At 38.1% G+C, this 18,185-nt stretch overlaps 1 protein-coding gene across 1 annotated transcript in view; it reads right to left on the bottom strand.

Moving 5' to 3' along the window:
• Positions 1-4,024: 4,024 nt before the first annotated feature.
• PIP4K2A (phosphatidylinositol-5-phosphate 4-kinase type 2 alpha) overlaps positions 4,025-18,185 on the bottom strand; it is a 48,884-nt gene continuing 34,723 nt past the window's right edge. Inside the window, exons 6-9 of the mRNA XM_009637708.2 lie at positions 10,482-10,595; positions 7,026-7,269; positions 5,932-6,035; positions 4,025-4,340 (exon numbers count right to left, since the gene is read on the bottom strand). Of these exons, the coding sequence (XP_009636003.1) occupies positions 4,260-4,340; positions 5,932-6,035; positions 7,026-7,269; positions 10,482-10,595 (543 nt within the window). The 3' untranslated portion in view covers positions 4,025-4,259. The remainder of the gene's footprint in view (positions 4,341-5,931; positions 6,036-7,025; positions 7,270-10,481; positions 10,596-18,185) is intronic.

Here is an 18,185-nt window from a genome sequence, read left to right as displayed (position 1 = left end):
ATTTTCAAAAACAACCCCTGCCATAGAGAAATCAGGACAGAAAGGAAGAGATGAAACAGATTTCTCTGTTAACTGCTCTCTATTTTTTTTTCCCCATTAAATATATGAGAGTTTGAAAGAAACCAAGTGCTTAGCATGTATAGAGCAGACACTGGATAAAGGTGGGTATGAGACCATCAGAATGCAATGACCCCACTCGGTGCAGGGACTTGCCAACTAGAATTACATTGGAAAAAGAAGAGGTAAGCACAAGGGAGGGACATAGAAAAATATTGTTTCCAAGAATTTTTAATTTAAACATTTCTTTTGCCACAGTCATTGCATTAACAAGCTAGTTGGATCTCCTACCTTGAACGTCGCTGCCTTCAGGTTTTCTTCAGGTGAGAGGGAGAGAAAACAGTTTATCAGAAAAGATATTCTTTTCCTATGCATTGCCACATACACACTTCTACTAAAGACAAGGTCCTTCAGCTGCTTGCTTAAGTCAGCACAGCCTGCCAAACACAGCGTGCCCTGTAGCAAACCCCACAAAGAGCAATGGCAATAATCACCCTTATCGATGGAGAAAGGGCAGGAGGGAAACATCGCCAGCCAGACGGCTCAGGGATGCCCCAGCGTTGGGAGACTGGGGTGAGCAGGATGTCCGCAGGCAGCAGCAGGGCCTTGTAAATCTTAGCTACGTGGCTGTACGAGGACGACACAGAGTGCCAGCTAGAGAATAGTGCTCTAGGGGACTGCAGGAGTAATTCCACTAAACCACTGCTTCAAAAGACTGGGCTGGCTTAATACTTAAATGTAGTATACTTACTGGAAGGTTAAACCTGGGCATGTCCACAAGTCTTAGGAAAAAAGAGAGGAAAGCCTAGCTAAGTAACACTTCAGCTGTTGAGTAGTTTGTTGGAGCAGCAGCACTGGAGCAGGTTTTTAGATCTGGCACGTTGTGCTGGTTTTGTGTATTACAAGCTTTCATTTTATGTTGTGAGGGAGGCGGCACCAAGAAATTATCTACCAACAACCCACGCGCATCTGTATTATAAAAGCAGTGCAAGAGTTCAGCAGCCTGTTCAGAGGGCATGGTAGATGGCTTGGGTGGCACGCACAGAGAACCAGCCAGGGGGCTTGCCATCCTCCGTGACTTGAGCAGCGTTCTTGAGCACCATGTTCGTACCAAACCCTAAGCAGCTGCAGCAGCTGTGTGAAGTGCAGGCTTAGATTAATACTAGAGACATCATTAAGTGAGTACTTAAGAAGCCGAATCTCTCCCCTCCCTATCACTTCACCTCAATGGAGCAGCTCTTCAACCACCTTCCCTCTGAGGAATGTCTACTTCATCATTCATTCTGTCACATGTATTTTACAGGTAAAAACATTGCTGAAAATACTGTCTTGCTACATCTGTGCAATAAACCGAAAGGAACTGAAAAGTGACAAAAGTATTAAGATATTATTAGAAGTTAGTCACAACAAAGACAAAAAGACACTTTTCTGCCATTTGCCCACGATGTGCGGCACAGGCTGTATCATGCGCCGAAAGCCCTGACAATCAAAGCCTTGAAATTCTAGAACAGAAAGCCCTCTCTCCTCCCCGTGAATTATTTGGGCTTATTCCCAAGTACTTTTTAAACAACTGGTTTAGTGTAAGACCTTACACACGTTAGCAAAGTTCTGCCAGTCCTTCTATCAATTAACTATTGTGAACGGTCTTCCTGTTTTTGTAGTAATATTAGGATTTAGTCCATAGACTCATCAGTTACATACCTCAGTATTTGCTCTCAGAGCACAGCCTAAGCCCAAAAACCCAAAGGCTAAATGTCTCAAGCCACATAAAGTAAGCACAGAAGAAGCAGGATAAAATCTAATGACGAAGTTTCTTCTTACTTTTTCCTTTGCGATATAGGTTACACATTCATTTTAACATCCAAAATTCATCTGTACATGATCAAAACCATAGTTGAAACACAAGAACAAAGGATTTACCTAGTGAGTCATCAAAGTGCTTTATTTTATAAAGCCTTGCTCATATCTGGAGTGTAATCTAAGCACTAACACATACAATAATGAGTCTTCCTCACCCTGTCCAAATAAAGAGTTTATCAACAAGAATGAGTGACAAAACTGCTACACAGACAAAAAGAATGCTTTGCTGTAAATGTCTAAAATTGTCTAAAAATGTACACTTGTTGGCTGCAATTAAATATGTACTCCAAGTATGTGTACCTCATTTTTACTTCAGGGTCTCCCTGTGGCCTCATACTTTAAGAAGCCATAGCATGCTTCAGAAAATGAAACTTGGGTGAGAATGCAGACAACTGGGGTATATAGGGAGAGGACAAAAAAAAAAAAAAATAAAAAAAATCAAGCCACAGTACCAACTTATTTAAATACATACAATACAAAAGTATACACATACATTACAGTGCTGCGGACATCACTAAGTCAAACATAACAAAAAATCCTGTAGGAAAGGTCAGGGAAAGGAGAAAAAAATTAGTACACAGCAACAGGGATAGTATTGCCTTTGGCCGCTGAAGAGAGTGTAATGGGCTGCTATTGTATAGGCTCCTCTGAAGTAAACCACTACATACGTTATGCAGAGTTGCAGGCGTAACAGCACTGACATTAGTTATGGAGAAGGCATGCTGGCACTCCTGATTCGAGTTATAAACGACGATGGGGAGGGTTTGACTTCTCTCACGTTGCCTACAAAATCTAACAATTTCCATAAAGAAATTTTAAAGGCACAGCTTTAGCACAGTGTATAAGTAGATAAACTTTTAAGCATATGTAAATTTGTCTCTTTCAAGCATGGAGTCTTTCAGGGGAAAATACAAGAAGAGCAGAAATACAGCGATGTTATTTAAAAATTTTAAACAAGTTAAACATGATCAGCACAGTTTTAGGCAATGTACTATACAATCAAACTTGAGCAAATGGTAGGACAGGTCATTTTGATGCTAAAAGACGACCTTGGGAAAAATCCCTCTGAAATATCCTTTCTCATTTTATTGTAAAAGAGTCTATCACAGAGGTGAGCGAGACATTCACTTTAGTATACACTACTGCACGTTACACCTTGGAAGATGACAAACATTACTTCATTTGTACTGCAAAATAACTTTACATGTAAACTCAAAAGTCATATATTGTACACGGCTCTGAAATTCAGAAATATCCCTGCTTTCCTAATAATGTAAACAGTAAAATTCAGGGTTCATTTTTTGAGGGATAATCTAGAATAAAATACCGCTGTTTCAACAGTACAACATAAGCATTTAAACTTCAAATTCCCAGTAAATTACAAGGGAATGGAATTTCTATCAGTGTGCACATCTTTCATGGTGGGTGAAAGATGGAGCTACTATTGCCCAAAACTATGCGCTTCTTCAGATGAGCTTTTTTTTCACTTGTAACATTATTAGTTCCTATATTGCAAGAATATAAAACAAATGAAAACTTCAGGTAACAAAGTGAAATAAACAAAGTTTTCCCTTAACATAAGTTTACCGTAGCAAAAATGTACACATAGCATGAATTACGTCAGCTCTTTGTAAGATAAGAGACGCTGGCTCTCAGATGTCTGAGAAGCTGAGCTTCCTGATGCAATGCTGAAAAGAAGACAAAAGCAGGAGAGGAAGGGGAAAAAAAAAAAAAAGGAAAAAACCCAACTGCTAGGAACCGGATGGGAAAAGCCTCCTGCACCAAGAGCTGTTGCAGCTGCATTTTTAAGGAGTGCCAGTGTGCGGGGTGCAAGTGTAACATTCGCAGTAAGGTTTTTATTATTATTGTCATCATCATCATCATCATCATCATGAAGAATACTGTCATGTATCTTTTTAGTTCAAAAAATAAACTGATCCACAGTTTACAATTTGATATCAGTATTGTAGATTTAACATGCATTTACTCTTCCCCACCCCCACCCCACACGTCTTTGCTCATTTATTCTGTTTCAGCTGGTAGCATCAGAGTATTACTGTCACAGTGCACTCTGAGTAAGCTGTTCTATTTATTTAATTTATTTTAATTTTTTTTTTTTTGCACACACGAAAGAGTCAGAAATAGCTAGAACTATGCTGGGAATATCAGGCAGCTGTTAAAGCGAGTACTCCACCCCACTTCAGTCATCTTTGCCAGCAGATGTAAACAAAGGGGTTGCTTCCTGCAAGATGAGCGCTTCTCTGAGTTCCTTTTTTTACCCTACACTTGTAGCCACTGCTGCTGTCCCCAGGTCTCGTGTCTGTCCTATGTAACATGATAGGTTACGTCAAGATGTTGGCAATAAAGTCCAAGAAGCGCTTTGAATACTGTTCAGGATTTACAGTTGAAATTTCTGCACCAGCCTATACAGAGAATTGGGAGGGGAGAGGAAAGAAGGAAGAATCAGTGTTTTATTTGATGCTTTGTCACCGAGGGTGCTACTTACTCAATGAATTTCATCTGCAGTCTCAGAACCAGACACTAGAAACGCAAGTTGTAATGGCCCTCAAGCAGAATCCTACTGACGCCTTTTTAGGCTTCACATGAGTACAGTGATACTCGGTACTCACCACCGTAACTGCAGGACACCCATTTTCAATTTCTGAAACCTATTCTCTTTACTTTCCTTACTTCTCTTTACTTTTGTCATACTTCAGTCTCCTATATAATTTCTACTGCATACCGAACCGTGCTACCCACTGATTCATCAACAGATTCTGGTCCGTTATAGACAAGACTAAATTGTCATACTCGGATTTGGCATGTCAATACTTGCGTAATGTATATTGCTATATTGCTATCTGAATGCTAAATAACCTGGACTGGAATATATGATAACAATCAGTAACATTTTTTCAACATATATGCATTTGAATCTGGACTCACTGAATAAGCTGTACAATTGCTATTTCAATGAAGTCATGATTCCATTCACATTTTTATTTGGGATTTTCAGAGCCTTAGGCCATAATTGTATCTATATTTTTCCCGTTTTACAAAAGGGGAAAATTGCATGCATGCAATTAATGAACAAGCTTCAGTGTCAGGTGGCTCAGGATGGAGACAGCAAAATAAACAAAATAGTTTTACGGAAGTGATGTTCTGTAGTAAGTTCTAACACAGTCAGCTTTAATAATCATATTTGTTATTTACAACATGTTTCTATCCCTTATTCAAGCCAGAAGTGTGAGTTTTTAAAGTCTGCTACATTCAAAGTTCATTAATAATTGCCAGATAATGGCTGCATATGGTCTGCATCAACTTTCAGCTGCTCTGAGAGCAGAGAGAGTAATGAGAACATTGCTTTAGAGAGACAAAAAATACCTTCTACAGGCCTGTGCGGGGCTTATTGCTGAGCATTCCACATCACTCTACTGTAAACTAAAAAGCCCTGAGCCCTTTGCTTTACCCCCCCCCCCCAATGCCCTGAGATCCTTTAGATATTTAGACAGAAGGGATTTTAACCTCATGAACAATTATGCTCTTTTTAAAAAGTTATGAAATTTGAACCTTAAATCACCACTGGAGTGACAACGGTAAATACAAATCATAATTCTGGAAGACTGGGCTGCTTCACCCTTGGTTCTTTGGTATCTGCTGCTAATAAGCAGCAATTTCAGAAAAATAAAGACATTTATGGCAGTCATCAGAAGCCTTCACTTAATGATCTCCAAGTATTTAGTATGTGCATTTTATGCTTAATTTTGCAAATTGTACTTTTTTTAAAGAAGTCTTGTAAAGTGAGGCACATTATACGCTGAAGAATTAACTTTCCACAGGCTGTACTAAATAATGAAACCATGACTGCATCTGAAATAAGATTCACAACAGAGAAATTCTGATCTATTCCCCCTTTTCCTAGATTTCCTGAACTGTGCTGTGTCAGTGCACTAAACAACAAAAATGCCGAACTATAAATGGAATCAGAGGAAAAAACCCAACCCAGATACTTACCCCATGCTTTACTGTTTTTGCAGCATGTGCAGCTTTCTTTTTTGCATCATAATGAGTAAGAATGTCAATAATGGCCATAAAGTATACTTCCTTCCTAGGTGCATCTGCAAATGGCAAACACATGGCAGTAAGAATGACTTTTGAGACATCTTAATCAGGAGTCCTCCTTCTAACAAAGACAACTTTATAAGGCTCAATCAGCAGCTAAGACAGGTTAATGTCAGTCAGAATCACAGATATGTAAAGACCACAGGCTCAAGCTGTCCTTAATTGAGAGTTTAACTGCACTCATATATAATGCAAAACCACCTGAATGAGTGTAAAATAAAACACCAGCATACAGAAATAGGAATTATTGCTCACTTAAAGTAATGTGGATTTCATCTTCCTTTGTGGAGAAACTATGAAGTTTTATGTGAAAGGTAATGCTTCTGTGTCAACGAACAAGACCATATTTTCTTAATGAATAAAAACATGCATTTATCCATGTAAATGCTTATGAAAAAAAAAAAGATAACTTTCCTGTCCTGAACAGCCACAGGTAGCTAAGTATAAGCTTAGTAAAAACTCAGTTTCAGACTCCTTACACAGTCCTTATGACAACCTTCTTAGCTGGAACACAGAAATTGGGTATCAGTGCACAGATTTTCAAAAAGCAACCAAAAAAGTGAAATATAGCTTGGAATGCTGCTTTTCTCATTCTTTCTAGACTGTTTTTAAAAGTGTTATCTTATCTGCCAGGCAAAGAACAATTACAGATACTAGATTTCCTGAAAGGGATGAAAACCCCCATCAATTAACTGAGAACTGATGTATCTGAATAGCTAAGCCAGTATATGATTTGATTGTGTAGCAGGTGAATTATTTGACTGCATCACCTCACATCACAACACTTAAGAAATACGTTCATAACAGTGCTGAGCATTATAGGTGTCTTCTGCTTTCTGCTGCACCAAAGGACAACTCATTTCCTCTTCTGCAGAGTGAATTTATGTTTTGCAGTTTAACTTTGCCTTTACATGCTTGTGAAGACTTTGGGATTCTGGTGTTAAGAATCAGAACATCTTAACATAAAAATATTTATTACTGCTTACTTTCATGGCATTTTATTCCATAAACATCAATAGCTGGATCAAATTCCCCTGGAGCTAAAGGCAGTGAGCTGTTCAGCGTGTTCCCTGGACTGTCTGGAGGGGTTCCAATGGGGTGGGTCCCATCACTTTCACCTTCCTCTTCTCCATCATTCTCTTCACACTCTACTTCTTCCTGTTCAGCTCTTTCAACATCGTGAATTCCAACCAGCAAGCTGTAGTCCATGAGTTTTAACTGAGCAAGGAACTAGAAAGTGATAATAAGCCATTTATCAGTATCACCGAAAAATGTAAGCTCCTCTTACAAACAGAAGTTACACAAAGATGTCATCAGTCGAGAAAAAAACGCACTTCTAAGAGACTGCAAAAGGGAGGATTAAGTGATAAAGCGAGCAGAGAGATACTTGAATTTATTACGATGTAGTAACAGCACACAGGTCACTTACAACTTTTATTATAAAAAACCCTGTAGCCCACTCTCCCAAAATCCTCAGGGAAAAATCATTCTTCCTGTAGTGAAGACCGGTGCCTGCGTGAGGCGATGACTGTCACTGTCACGCCTGTCTCCTGTTTCAGTTAGGGCTATCCCGTCACCCTCAACATCCAGACCAGCCTCTCTGCTACCAGCCTCATTAAAGAATTGTGAAAAAGTGTTTAAATATTCTTGCAGTGGAAAGTAGTGACGTTTTACACCATGAAGACCTGAAATGATGCTGTGTTCTCTTCACAGTGACAGGCTCACAATTAAAATCACGTAAGCAAAATATGAACGTGAGTGAAAGGGTAGTTTTGAATAAAGACTGAGGATGGGAGTTTTTAGAAAACGGAATGATGAGTACACTTTATGCATAGACAAAGTGTTATTTTAGTCGAGGGGAACAAGATAAGGCAGAAAGCTAAGAGAGGAGGATGGAAATAAAGGTATAAACCCAGGAAGATGGGAAAAACAGTTCAAGGGAGTGAGGGGTAGGCAGGGCAAAGCTGTGCTGCAGCCTAAAAGCAATCCTGCTATTTGAACTTGTGGAGCCCTTGCTCATGGTACGTGGGAGAAAGAGGCCTAAAATACAAATTGTTTCAGTTTTTAGAAACTCTAAAGGGTTATAAAAAGGAAGTTGGAGCAGACCAGAGAAGAAGGGATTTAAGCCACAGACTTGGGAATAGTGGTAGTGATGAGAGAGATGAGTATAAAACACTAGAAAATGAGAAACTACAGTTTGTCAAAATCCTGATTCTGAGAACAGAGAGGAATCAGAGATAACAAAGTGACTGTAAATTCAAGTGCTAGAAGAAATATGGTGAGATTGAGAATAGGTTTTAAGAAGAGAGGAGAAATTGGTTTCTAATAATTTCAATGTAATAAAGCAGAACTCTTCACAAGACTAGAAGAGATCTAAGTTTGAAGAGATGATGTGCAATGATATACAAGAACAACAGATGAGATTGGCCAAAGGCAATGGAGTGGAAGGACTCCAGGCATATCATTAGGTACTCAATAAACACTGAGAGAGACAGGAGAAAAATCTACCAATAATCATACAAAAAAGCACAAAAGAGAACAGACTCTTGCGAAAAAGACTGAACTGCAAATTAGAAGAGAATGGTGCTTGGGGAAAAAAAGTGTGCTGCTGCTGCTGCTGACAGCAAAGAGACTTAGGGAGATCAGTACAAGGAAAAGATCACCTGATTTAAAATGGAAAAAAATATCCTTATGTGCTTTTTCTCAGGACATTTTCAATGGAATGAGGAGGTGGGAAAATAGACAAGAGAACATCAAACCAGCAGCAATAGGTGTTTGTCTGTTTGAACACAGGAAGGGAACAATAAGACTCAACTATGGGAGAAATACAGAAACAAAACTTAACGACAAATAAGAATGGATACAAAGTCATATAGTTTAGAATACTACTCCATAATATGTTTAACTACAAATACTGTGTGATAATTATATGCTAAGCATTGTGCATTTCTTTTTGTCGTAGTGAAATATGTTTACACATTGGGTATGAAGTATATACTACCAGTTATCTAATAAGGGCAGAAGAACCAATAAAAGAAAAACAAGGTTAAAGAACAGCTTGCCATTGTTAAACTCAGGTGCCAGGTCACTTCACACGAGTGGTTTACATGGATATGTAACAATGCTTTGCATAGATTTCAAACCCATAAAAAATAGCCTCTCAAGACATGGTCTGGAATCTGCTGTTATATGCACAATCCAGTGAATGGTGTAGAAGATGGCACACAATCCACTTTCTGGGGTAATAAAGTATCTTCCACATTCCTTGCACATACTTAAGAAATTGCCTACAACCTACTTAACTGTAAAAGCATTAGTCAGCAACAGCAGTATTAAAAGAGGACAAAACTCAAACCCAAATAAACTTATCTCTAGAGCTGTGACATCAGTAAAGCAGTTTTCTAGCACAACATTTTAAATATAAAACAAACACACATTGATACTTCACAAAATACTTATGTTTTCATAATTATCATCACCATAAGTTTCTCATCGTTACTATGATGGGAAATTTGATTTGCTCGAAAGCAAACTCTTGGGTGAATTCTAAAATGACAGTATTTTGTTTTGGGTAACTATAGACCTGAAGAACCAGACAAGGCAATTCACAGAGCCATTCTGATATAAACAGCTGAAACTCTTATTAAGTCACAGACACATTTTGCTATCAGGTCTCTTCCAACACAGAAAACAGATTTTAGGCTTTGAGTATCAGGGCTACAAAATATTGTGTTTAGTAACAATATTTTCAGTTACAGAAACTAAAGTCAAGCTGTGTGAACTAGTTAGCCCAATATTTATTTTCTTTTATTCGCTGAACTAAATTGGTTATAATAAAATATTACATTAAATTCACATATTAACACTTTTCTATTGACTATATTCAGCCAATTACAAATTTCTGTGAAAGACTACATTAAGATAGTAAGTCCAACTGCTTTATACAAATTACTGAAGCATTCTACTGTTGCAATACTAAGAATGATTTAAAACTAGATTACTACTACGAAACAAATAGAACATGCATGGCCGTGAGTGGGGTTGCTACATCCGCTGTTACAGACTACAGCCTGTGTACAGCGTCAGCTCTGGTGTACCTCCGCCTGTAAAATACAGCTAACAATACTCACCTCTCTCCTGGGGGCATTTGGAAGTACAGGGCTTGTAAAGTGCGTAAGTACTAAGTAGTACCATCATTTTAACATCACATCATCAAGGCAGGGACAATGTATGGCAACCAGCTATGGCAGCAAGCCATTTACCACACCAGCAAAAGCAGTGATCAACTCCTGAAAGTTTAAATTGTGTTTCATTTAAACCAGTCAGTGCTTACTATCTTATAAACGAGAGTTTTCATTAATGAATTACAGGCATAGTTTCCTGGGATATCTGTAATTTGCCACACATTTTAATCACGTATAACTGAAGAGGCACATTCTTACCTCAACATCCTTTTTGAGCTTCTCAAGGAACATCTTTTTGTTATTCTCATCAATATGAATCTTTTGGCCGTCGTTAATAAAATCATTGTCTTTGAACGTCGGCAGCTCTTTGGCCTAGAAGAAACCAAAACTCCTGTAAGAGCAGGATCTCAAAGAGGAGTGCAGTGAAGCTGCTGGCCCAGCGTGGCCCCCCCCGCTGGCAGCGGCACCTCCTTCGCTCGCAGCTCTCCATAACTGCACCCCTGCAGCTGTTGGCTTAGTTTATCCCTCCTGTAAATGGCCTAGAAGGTATACGTTTACTGGGCGTGCAGCAAATGTAGCTAAGACAAAATCTCTGGCTCAATACTTGATTTGCATCAAACCTTGATTTGCATTGAGCTTCTAAGATGTCGTTTGTCAAAGTGACTGGCAATAAGTGAAGTCGAAACACAATCTATACCTCGTAACAAAGCGCTTGCATCAGATTTTACAGATGAAGTCAGACTGCATTGCATTTTACATAGCTACTGTGAATGTTTCTAAGTGTCTAATAGCAAGTAATTATTTAAAAAGCATCAAGCGAACATGAATTATGTAATGCTGCTTAGAAGTGGTAAATTCCAGAGAAGACCACTGCCTTTTAAATGAGTAATTAAACGTTCTTCATGTTGGAGCATTAGTTGATTATCTTCAACTCTCCCAAGAAGTGATTTGCCCTAAGGCAGAAAGCCAGAAACTTTCACATGACCAGCACGGAGTAACCCCTGGTTTCAGTACTAAGACCCCTCAAACAGACTCTGTTTTCAGAGGGCAGCGACTAGAAGTTTACTTAAAAAACCCCAGCAAGCCAATGAACAGAAAAAACAGTTGCTGCAAGGTATTTGGTCAAGCAAACTAGAAGTAATAGTAGCTTCTGCAATCAGAGCCTTTAAAAAATCGGCCCATTAAGAGCAATGAACAGCCTTTCTCCCTGTACCCCACCTTTAATAAATAGAAGAACAGGTTTTCTTTACACAGAAAATGTTGCAGAGTGCTGCAACCCTCAATGATCATGAACTAATGGGTATTTTGAATAAAATAATTTCTCCTTAATCTGAAAGCCCTTCCACTATGAATAAAAGGCAGCTAACATCAGCCTACTGGAATGTCCTCCACAAGCTTAGTTAGTTGCTTACAACTGCACCGGAGACGGTATTTTTCAGTAAGTTTATTTTCTTCCTACAACACACTAAGGAAAAGAATCTCAGTCATTCTTTTCTCTTCTCCAAAATGCACATATTGGAAAGCACAGTAGACCCTGAAATGCCCTTACAGATCTTCACAATGGCCAAAAGTTCTTTTTGCTGTTGGGTTGTGCACAGAAGTGGCTGGAATACTCAGTCCCCTAACTGCCCAAATTTATTTTTTGGTCCTGGAATTTGTGAATTGCTCAAGATATCACAATGCTGCTGCTTTTGTTTAGAAAAGTGACCCTTCCCTTCCAATAACTGCCCAAAACCACTTAAGCAATTAATACCATTTTAATAGTTATGAATCTGTGTTAAATCCATTGCATCCTGATACCTATGAACTCTGGGAAAAAATACAGTCCTAGTCTGGCTGCTCGGAATTATTACTGTGTTGCATCTAGAACATTCTGATATATTAAAATACCCTCTAATAGACACCCTCTATTTTAATTTAAAATAAAAGGAAAAAGTCCCATGCATCTGAGATGGAGCTATGACCATTCATCCATTCCAGACTCCTTCCACGGAGGAATCTGCCTGCAGTCCTCCGCTGCTTTACTTGAAGACACTTCTTGCAGCTCCCATGGAATTGTTTACTACAGTACGACAGCACAGTGTGCATTGATTTTCTTTCTGGCCTACTCAGTAGGCGGTTTAGGATGAAAATGAGTAAGGGAAACATCAGATAAGTGTTCCAGGCTAACAGCTGTAGAGATTATCATACACAGTCGAGCAAACTGTCCCATGGATGAGGGCTAATTCTGCAGAGGCGGGACTGCGGATCCAGGGATGTTGCCAACACCAGAGGATGGAATCCAGTGCGTGGGATGCTTAAGAATGGAGAGGAGATTTGGATGAATTCATTTAAGATGAAACAATAATGAAAAGAATGCAGGAAACCAAACTCCCTTCGTTTCAAGCCCAAAGTCACTACAAAAAATCCTCAGATTATCTTTACCCCTAGTATATCCAAGTTATTTATTAAACTAGGCAGAGGTTAAAGCAAAACAAACCTATTAATTCTGAAAAAAACCCACCCTGTTAATGCTGTTGAAAGCTGGGGGGCGGGTAAAGAGGAAGGATGTGCTTGTGGTTAAGATGCTGAGATGCAGGTTCACCTCTAGGCTCTGCCACAGGCTTCCTGCACAGCACAGCATCAGCCAGCCAGACCCAGCGAGCGGTGGGAGGGGGAAGCCCGCTTTCCACTGCAGACAGTCCTACCTTCAGTAAAAATAAACTTACGTTATAAGCAGCACCTTTTTGGAAGGTGCCAGAGCTGGTAAGCCAATTGGGGCAGGTGCCATACTCCACTTTAACCTTGTCTCTAATATATTTTAATAGAAGTGAGCTAGCAAAGCCGACACAGCCACATTTCTTGCCCGCCATCACAAGACCCATGGGGTATTCCCAAGGACATTCAGGGCAGTGAATCAGCTCTCCCAAAGAGCCAGCATCTTCACTGCCTCATGTGCAGGCTCCCCCAGTCCTCAGCAATCCCTCTGAGGATTTTTATCTGAGGTCATTTTTCTTCACCCAAATGCCCGAAGCTGTGAAGACCTGGCAAGTACAGAGCTGCATAAATTAAAAGCCAAAACCGAGGCATGTGAAGAAAAAAGAAACAAAAAGCAGTGGGTCCCATATAAGAAACTGAAGCTAAAAAGCTATGTGCCAGTGGTTGCCCTTACCCCATTATTTGTATGATGCCTCCCCTCCTAGTCTCTTCCCTCCTTCTAGGTTTTATTAGACAAAAGCTTTTTTTTAGTTGTGCTAGACAGTATCATTCTCCCTATTTATTTTAAGCTGAATAGCCCTAGGATACTGTTGCAGTCCTAAATATTACTAATGACAGCCAGCACTAGTGATTCTCATAGTACTTTAACTGAAATTCATGTCTTAAAATTGATTTGTGAATTTAGGAATTAAAATCTACGAAATATGCATGTAGGAGGGGCTCTTGTAGTTACTTAAAATTCATAATATATGCATTCATGTAATTTTCTTCTTACCCACTTAAATAAATAAATACAAAGAAAACCACATTGTGGCAGTTTACAACACTATCTGAATAAAAAAAATTAGACTTTGCTTTAATGAAATAATTGATACAGTTAATTTTTAATGAAGTCTCAAATATTTCCAATGAAGCAAAATCCTTGTTGGAAAAAGATTCGCCTAGAATGTAATTCATTATAATGAACATATTACTATCATTAAAGAACTAAATATTTTAAGAGCTGCAGAGGAGATGAACATCAAACTACTTCCACTAAATTAATAATGGATTTTCTTTCTGAACCATCTTCATCGTTTTTAATCCCCTACTTAAAGATGCAAGAAAGGCACCATAGATTTTACAAATATGAATTATTTTTTATTAGAAAACCATGTTATTTGCACACTTCAGGTTTGCATTCCAAAGTTTGCCATGGTCACAGAGAATTATAAATGGCAGGAAGATTTCATTGCCTTTGAAAAGGCTGAAAAGCAATAAAGCTTTCTCTGACTCAGATGACAGAATGATCAAGCCTGATTCAAAAACTAAAATTATGGTGAAAGAGCCAGCTGACATTGTTTCTGGAAAAAAAAAATCTTGAAAGGCATGAAACAGGTGAAGTTTTATTTCTATGTGAACATGGAAACCGTTTTTGCAAATTTCTTAACACATCTCAATTCAGCATCTTATCCTAAGGTGTTGAAATGAAGATCAGCAATTTTCTTTCCAAAGGGATGTATGTGCATCATGACCAAAAATAATGATCATGGCCAGCATTAATGCCAACATTTTGGACGAAGATTGCTAAAACAGCTGTAGGACAAATTTCAGAATAAGCCTTGGATTGAAAAAGGAAAAAGACTGTCTTCACAACCTGGCAGCATTTTCTCACCTAACAAAGGCAAAGACAGGTTGTAGGAGAAATGTTACACAGCAGTCTTATTGTTTGTTTGGAACTAGCCACAAGTCACATCATTCACACAGCTGACCATGGCAAAATTGGCCTTACAGTTTATAACTTTTGAAAACTGTGTAAAACATCTGCCAAGAGTGAAGGTCCACACCCTGGGCTTCTTTGCACAGTGAGTAGCTCATATACACCATTTAAAAAAAATAAATTAATTAAGATTAAATTTAGACTGACTGGGCTCATCAGCATATATGGAAACCAGTATGTGTAATAAAAAGATGTTATGCTAAATATAGTTTGCAATAATTTGGCACAGGTGGTTTCGAACTGAATCAGAAGTCTGGAGTCACTAGACCTACAAGACGGAAGAATAACTACAGCTTGCTTTGGAAGTCTGAAGATTGCAGCTTCTTCCTCCAGTAGTTATGGGAGCTGGGTCCAAACTTTTGTTGTACAATTTGCCTTGTCCTAGACAGGGATTTCTAACTAAACGAGGGTCTGCAGCTCCACATGCCATCACAGGACTGTAAATGGCAATGGAAATGGAGCTGTAACCCCAAAGTGGGGTTTGAGAGGGAACACTGGAATGGTTTTAACCAGTATAACAGGCATTTTTGTAGGACAAAAAAAAATGTGCAGGATGTTGTAGATGGATTACTAATTCAAGCATGCACCAAAATAGTAACTATGCATCTTTTCAATGCTCAGGGAAATGCATGCAGAATTATCCTTAGGGTTAATGTCTTCCTGCTGCAAAATGAACACGGAACATATAAAGTGCAAGACAAAGTTCCCCTTTATTTTTTTTTTTAATTCTTTTAACATATGGAAAACAGACTTTTAAACAAAAAAAGCCCCAAACAAAGGCAAACTAGTGATCTGTTTTGAAAAACAATAATGGGGTTGGTTTCACATAAAGGCGAAATACTGAAATAAGATCTGAACTCTGAATGTCTCTCTTTGCCATGTATCACAGTGTGATGTTTTGAAAGTTACAATCTCCGTATATGCAACCTTGAGATTCACTTTAGAGAGAAATCTAAGACATGCTTCACACGTCTGTGTGTGAGACTGGCACATGAAGCAGATTTAAATCACTAAAATAAATAAGTAAAAAAAGTTGTTCTGAAATTAGCGATTTTAAAATAGCAGGAAAATATAGCTCAGGTTTTGAGTGATCTACCTTGAATGAAGTTTCACCTATTAACATCAAAAGAAAAAAAGTAATTAAAGACTGAGTAATCTTGTTGCTATGCTCCTGTACTGAAATCCTTCTTCCTTTAGTCGTCCTCTCAGAAATCAGAGAAGTAAAGCTAAGAAGTGATTTGTTACATCTAGCAGCGTCTTCCAATCTCACTATCAGAGCTATGTATTTTACATACAATTTAACTAAGATGTTACATAGCTGTCAATTATGGCAATTTTTTTCCCAAAAGGAACTTGAATAGAAAATCCTTTGTTCAAATGTATTTACTGTAATTTTTCTGCATTTGTGCTTATTTATGAAAGAACCCATACCACAGAGGTGGCAATGCAACCAGTTTTAGGTTAAATAAAAAGCATAATAATCTATGAAATTGCTCAAGAAAACATGAAATATGGCGGGCTTCAGTTAGGTTTTATTTTTCTTCTTCAAATTGTCTTCCAAGTCGCTCACTCACAAGCAACATGCTTAAGTCCTTTAGAAGCACAAGCAGACTCAGCTCTAACTGCTAATTTGATGTCATACTGCAAGCAAAGCATAATTGTGAGCAGACAGACCACCAGGGGAGTTCTGCATTATCCTGGTTTCACTTAAGAGGGCAAAATTGTCCAAGAAATGAATAGAAAATGCCCACTATTAAAATAATAAAAATTAAAAAATAAAGAGAACTAAAGCCTAAAAAAAAATAAAGGCACAGCTGTCAGAATTTGACAGCTGTTGAAATATACTGTTCTTTTAAAATTCAAGACATCTGTAAGTGCATGTTATGATACTTGTTGCCAAGAAAGCGATACCTTTATTATTAAAAATATCACTTATAATGCAAATGAGAGGAATTGGGTGCTAAGGTGAAATCTAAGGGATGGAGCTTGTCTCCGCACTGATTATCACCAAATATTGAAATGGCAGTTTCAGAGCTTCTCATCAATATGTTAGGATATTAAACAGTTTCCGCACTGATTATCACCAAATATTGAAATGGCATCAATATGTTAGGATATTAAACAGTCGAAGACAGTCAAACATGGAATAAACTGAAAACAGGACAGAAAAGTAACATTCCCAAACTCATTCCAGCTAGCTTTTCTTCCTGAAGACTGATTAAAAAAAAGTTTGAATTCTAATACCTGTTTTACAGTACAAAACTGAAGTAAAAAAATACTTCTTTTCCTGATCTAAGTAGTTCAATAGGAAAAAGACTCAAGAACTTCATAATTTTAGCCAAGTTTGCCATTTCAAAGTAATTTATCTAAAATTTGCAATCTGCATTAGAATGTGACTGAAAGACTTGCTCTTCTGTTTTCTGGCTTCTGCAGCTTTAAAGGAAGGTAACATATTATGCTCGATATTATGAAAACAAAGTACTTGAATATTGGCGTTTGAAATGAAATATGAATTACTTAAAAGGCCATTTAAAAACTACAGCATTGCCAGACATTTTAGCAGTGCATTTTAGCACCAAAAGCTTCCTCTCTTTTATTACTTTTCTGGTTTTGAGATGTGAATAGCAGTGGATACCTTTATAATAAGTAATTAAATAATGCTGCCATTAATTGAAATTCTATTATTATTAATGTCATTTCAGGGCGATATTAATAAACTGATGATTTAACTTGCCTCTGGCTAAAAATTAGCTAACAAGTTACTAGACGAGCTAAGTATTTGAGATTGTCTATTTTTTTTTAAATCTCTTCAGAGCATTTGCTAACATGCTTTTTTTTTTTCCAAGCTTTTCAAGCTAAAATTTTCCAGGCATTTGAACATCTTTACGTTTGGCTTGAGATTCCCACAGAAGACAACAAACAAAAAGTATGAAATAGGGGCATCTACTTAAGAGAAAATGGAAGCAAAGGAACATGCTACAGGGCTCCCACTTGGCCAGTTACGAATAATGGACCAGTTCCATACTTAGGTCAGCACAGTCCTCAAGGTCCTGAAATCAGTGCCACACATGCACACATGACAGCAGGTCTTTAGGACCGTTCAGAATTTCAAAACAAAGTTGCCTTGTCTATTCGTATAAATGAACAACCTCCTTCTTATTTAAGCTTAAAAACCATGCATCAGAAACACTTCAGTAGTTTAGATGAGTAAACCACTGCCATTCTAGTGCCTGTTGCAGGAGATTCAGATCGCAGTGATGATGAACATTCTGAACAGCTACAATACAGACATGCGGTCATGCAGTAGTGTATTCTTCTGACCCTTTCAAATCAAGCAGCAGACTCCAAAACTTAGACAAAAAAACCCATGTAACAAGCAAAGTATTATTCATCCCTTGCTTGAATCCCTAAGAGGCTGTCTTAAAGTGTTTGTAAAATGGTCCCTCTATGAACTTAGAAGTCTACCCAATTAATTCCTGTTCTTAGAAATGTTTGTTCTGAGTGCT

Source organism: Egretta garzetta, unplaced genomic scaffold (genome assembly GCF_000687185.1).
Source record: "Egretta garzetta isolate BGI_Z169 unplaced genomic scaffold, ASM68718v1 scaffold434, whole genome shotgun sequence".
Classification (NCBI taxonomy): Eukaryota; Metazoa; Chordata; class Aves; order Pelecaniformes; family Ardeidae; genus Egretta; species Egretta garzetta.
This window is presented reverse-complemented; position numbering and strand designations above follow the sequence as displayed.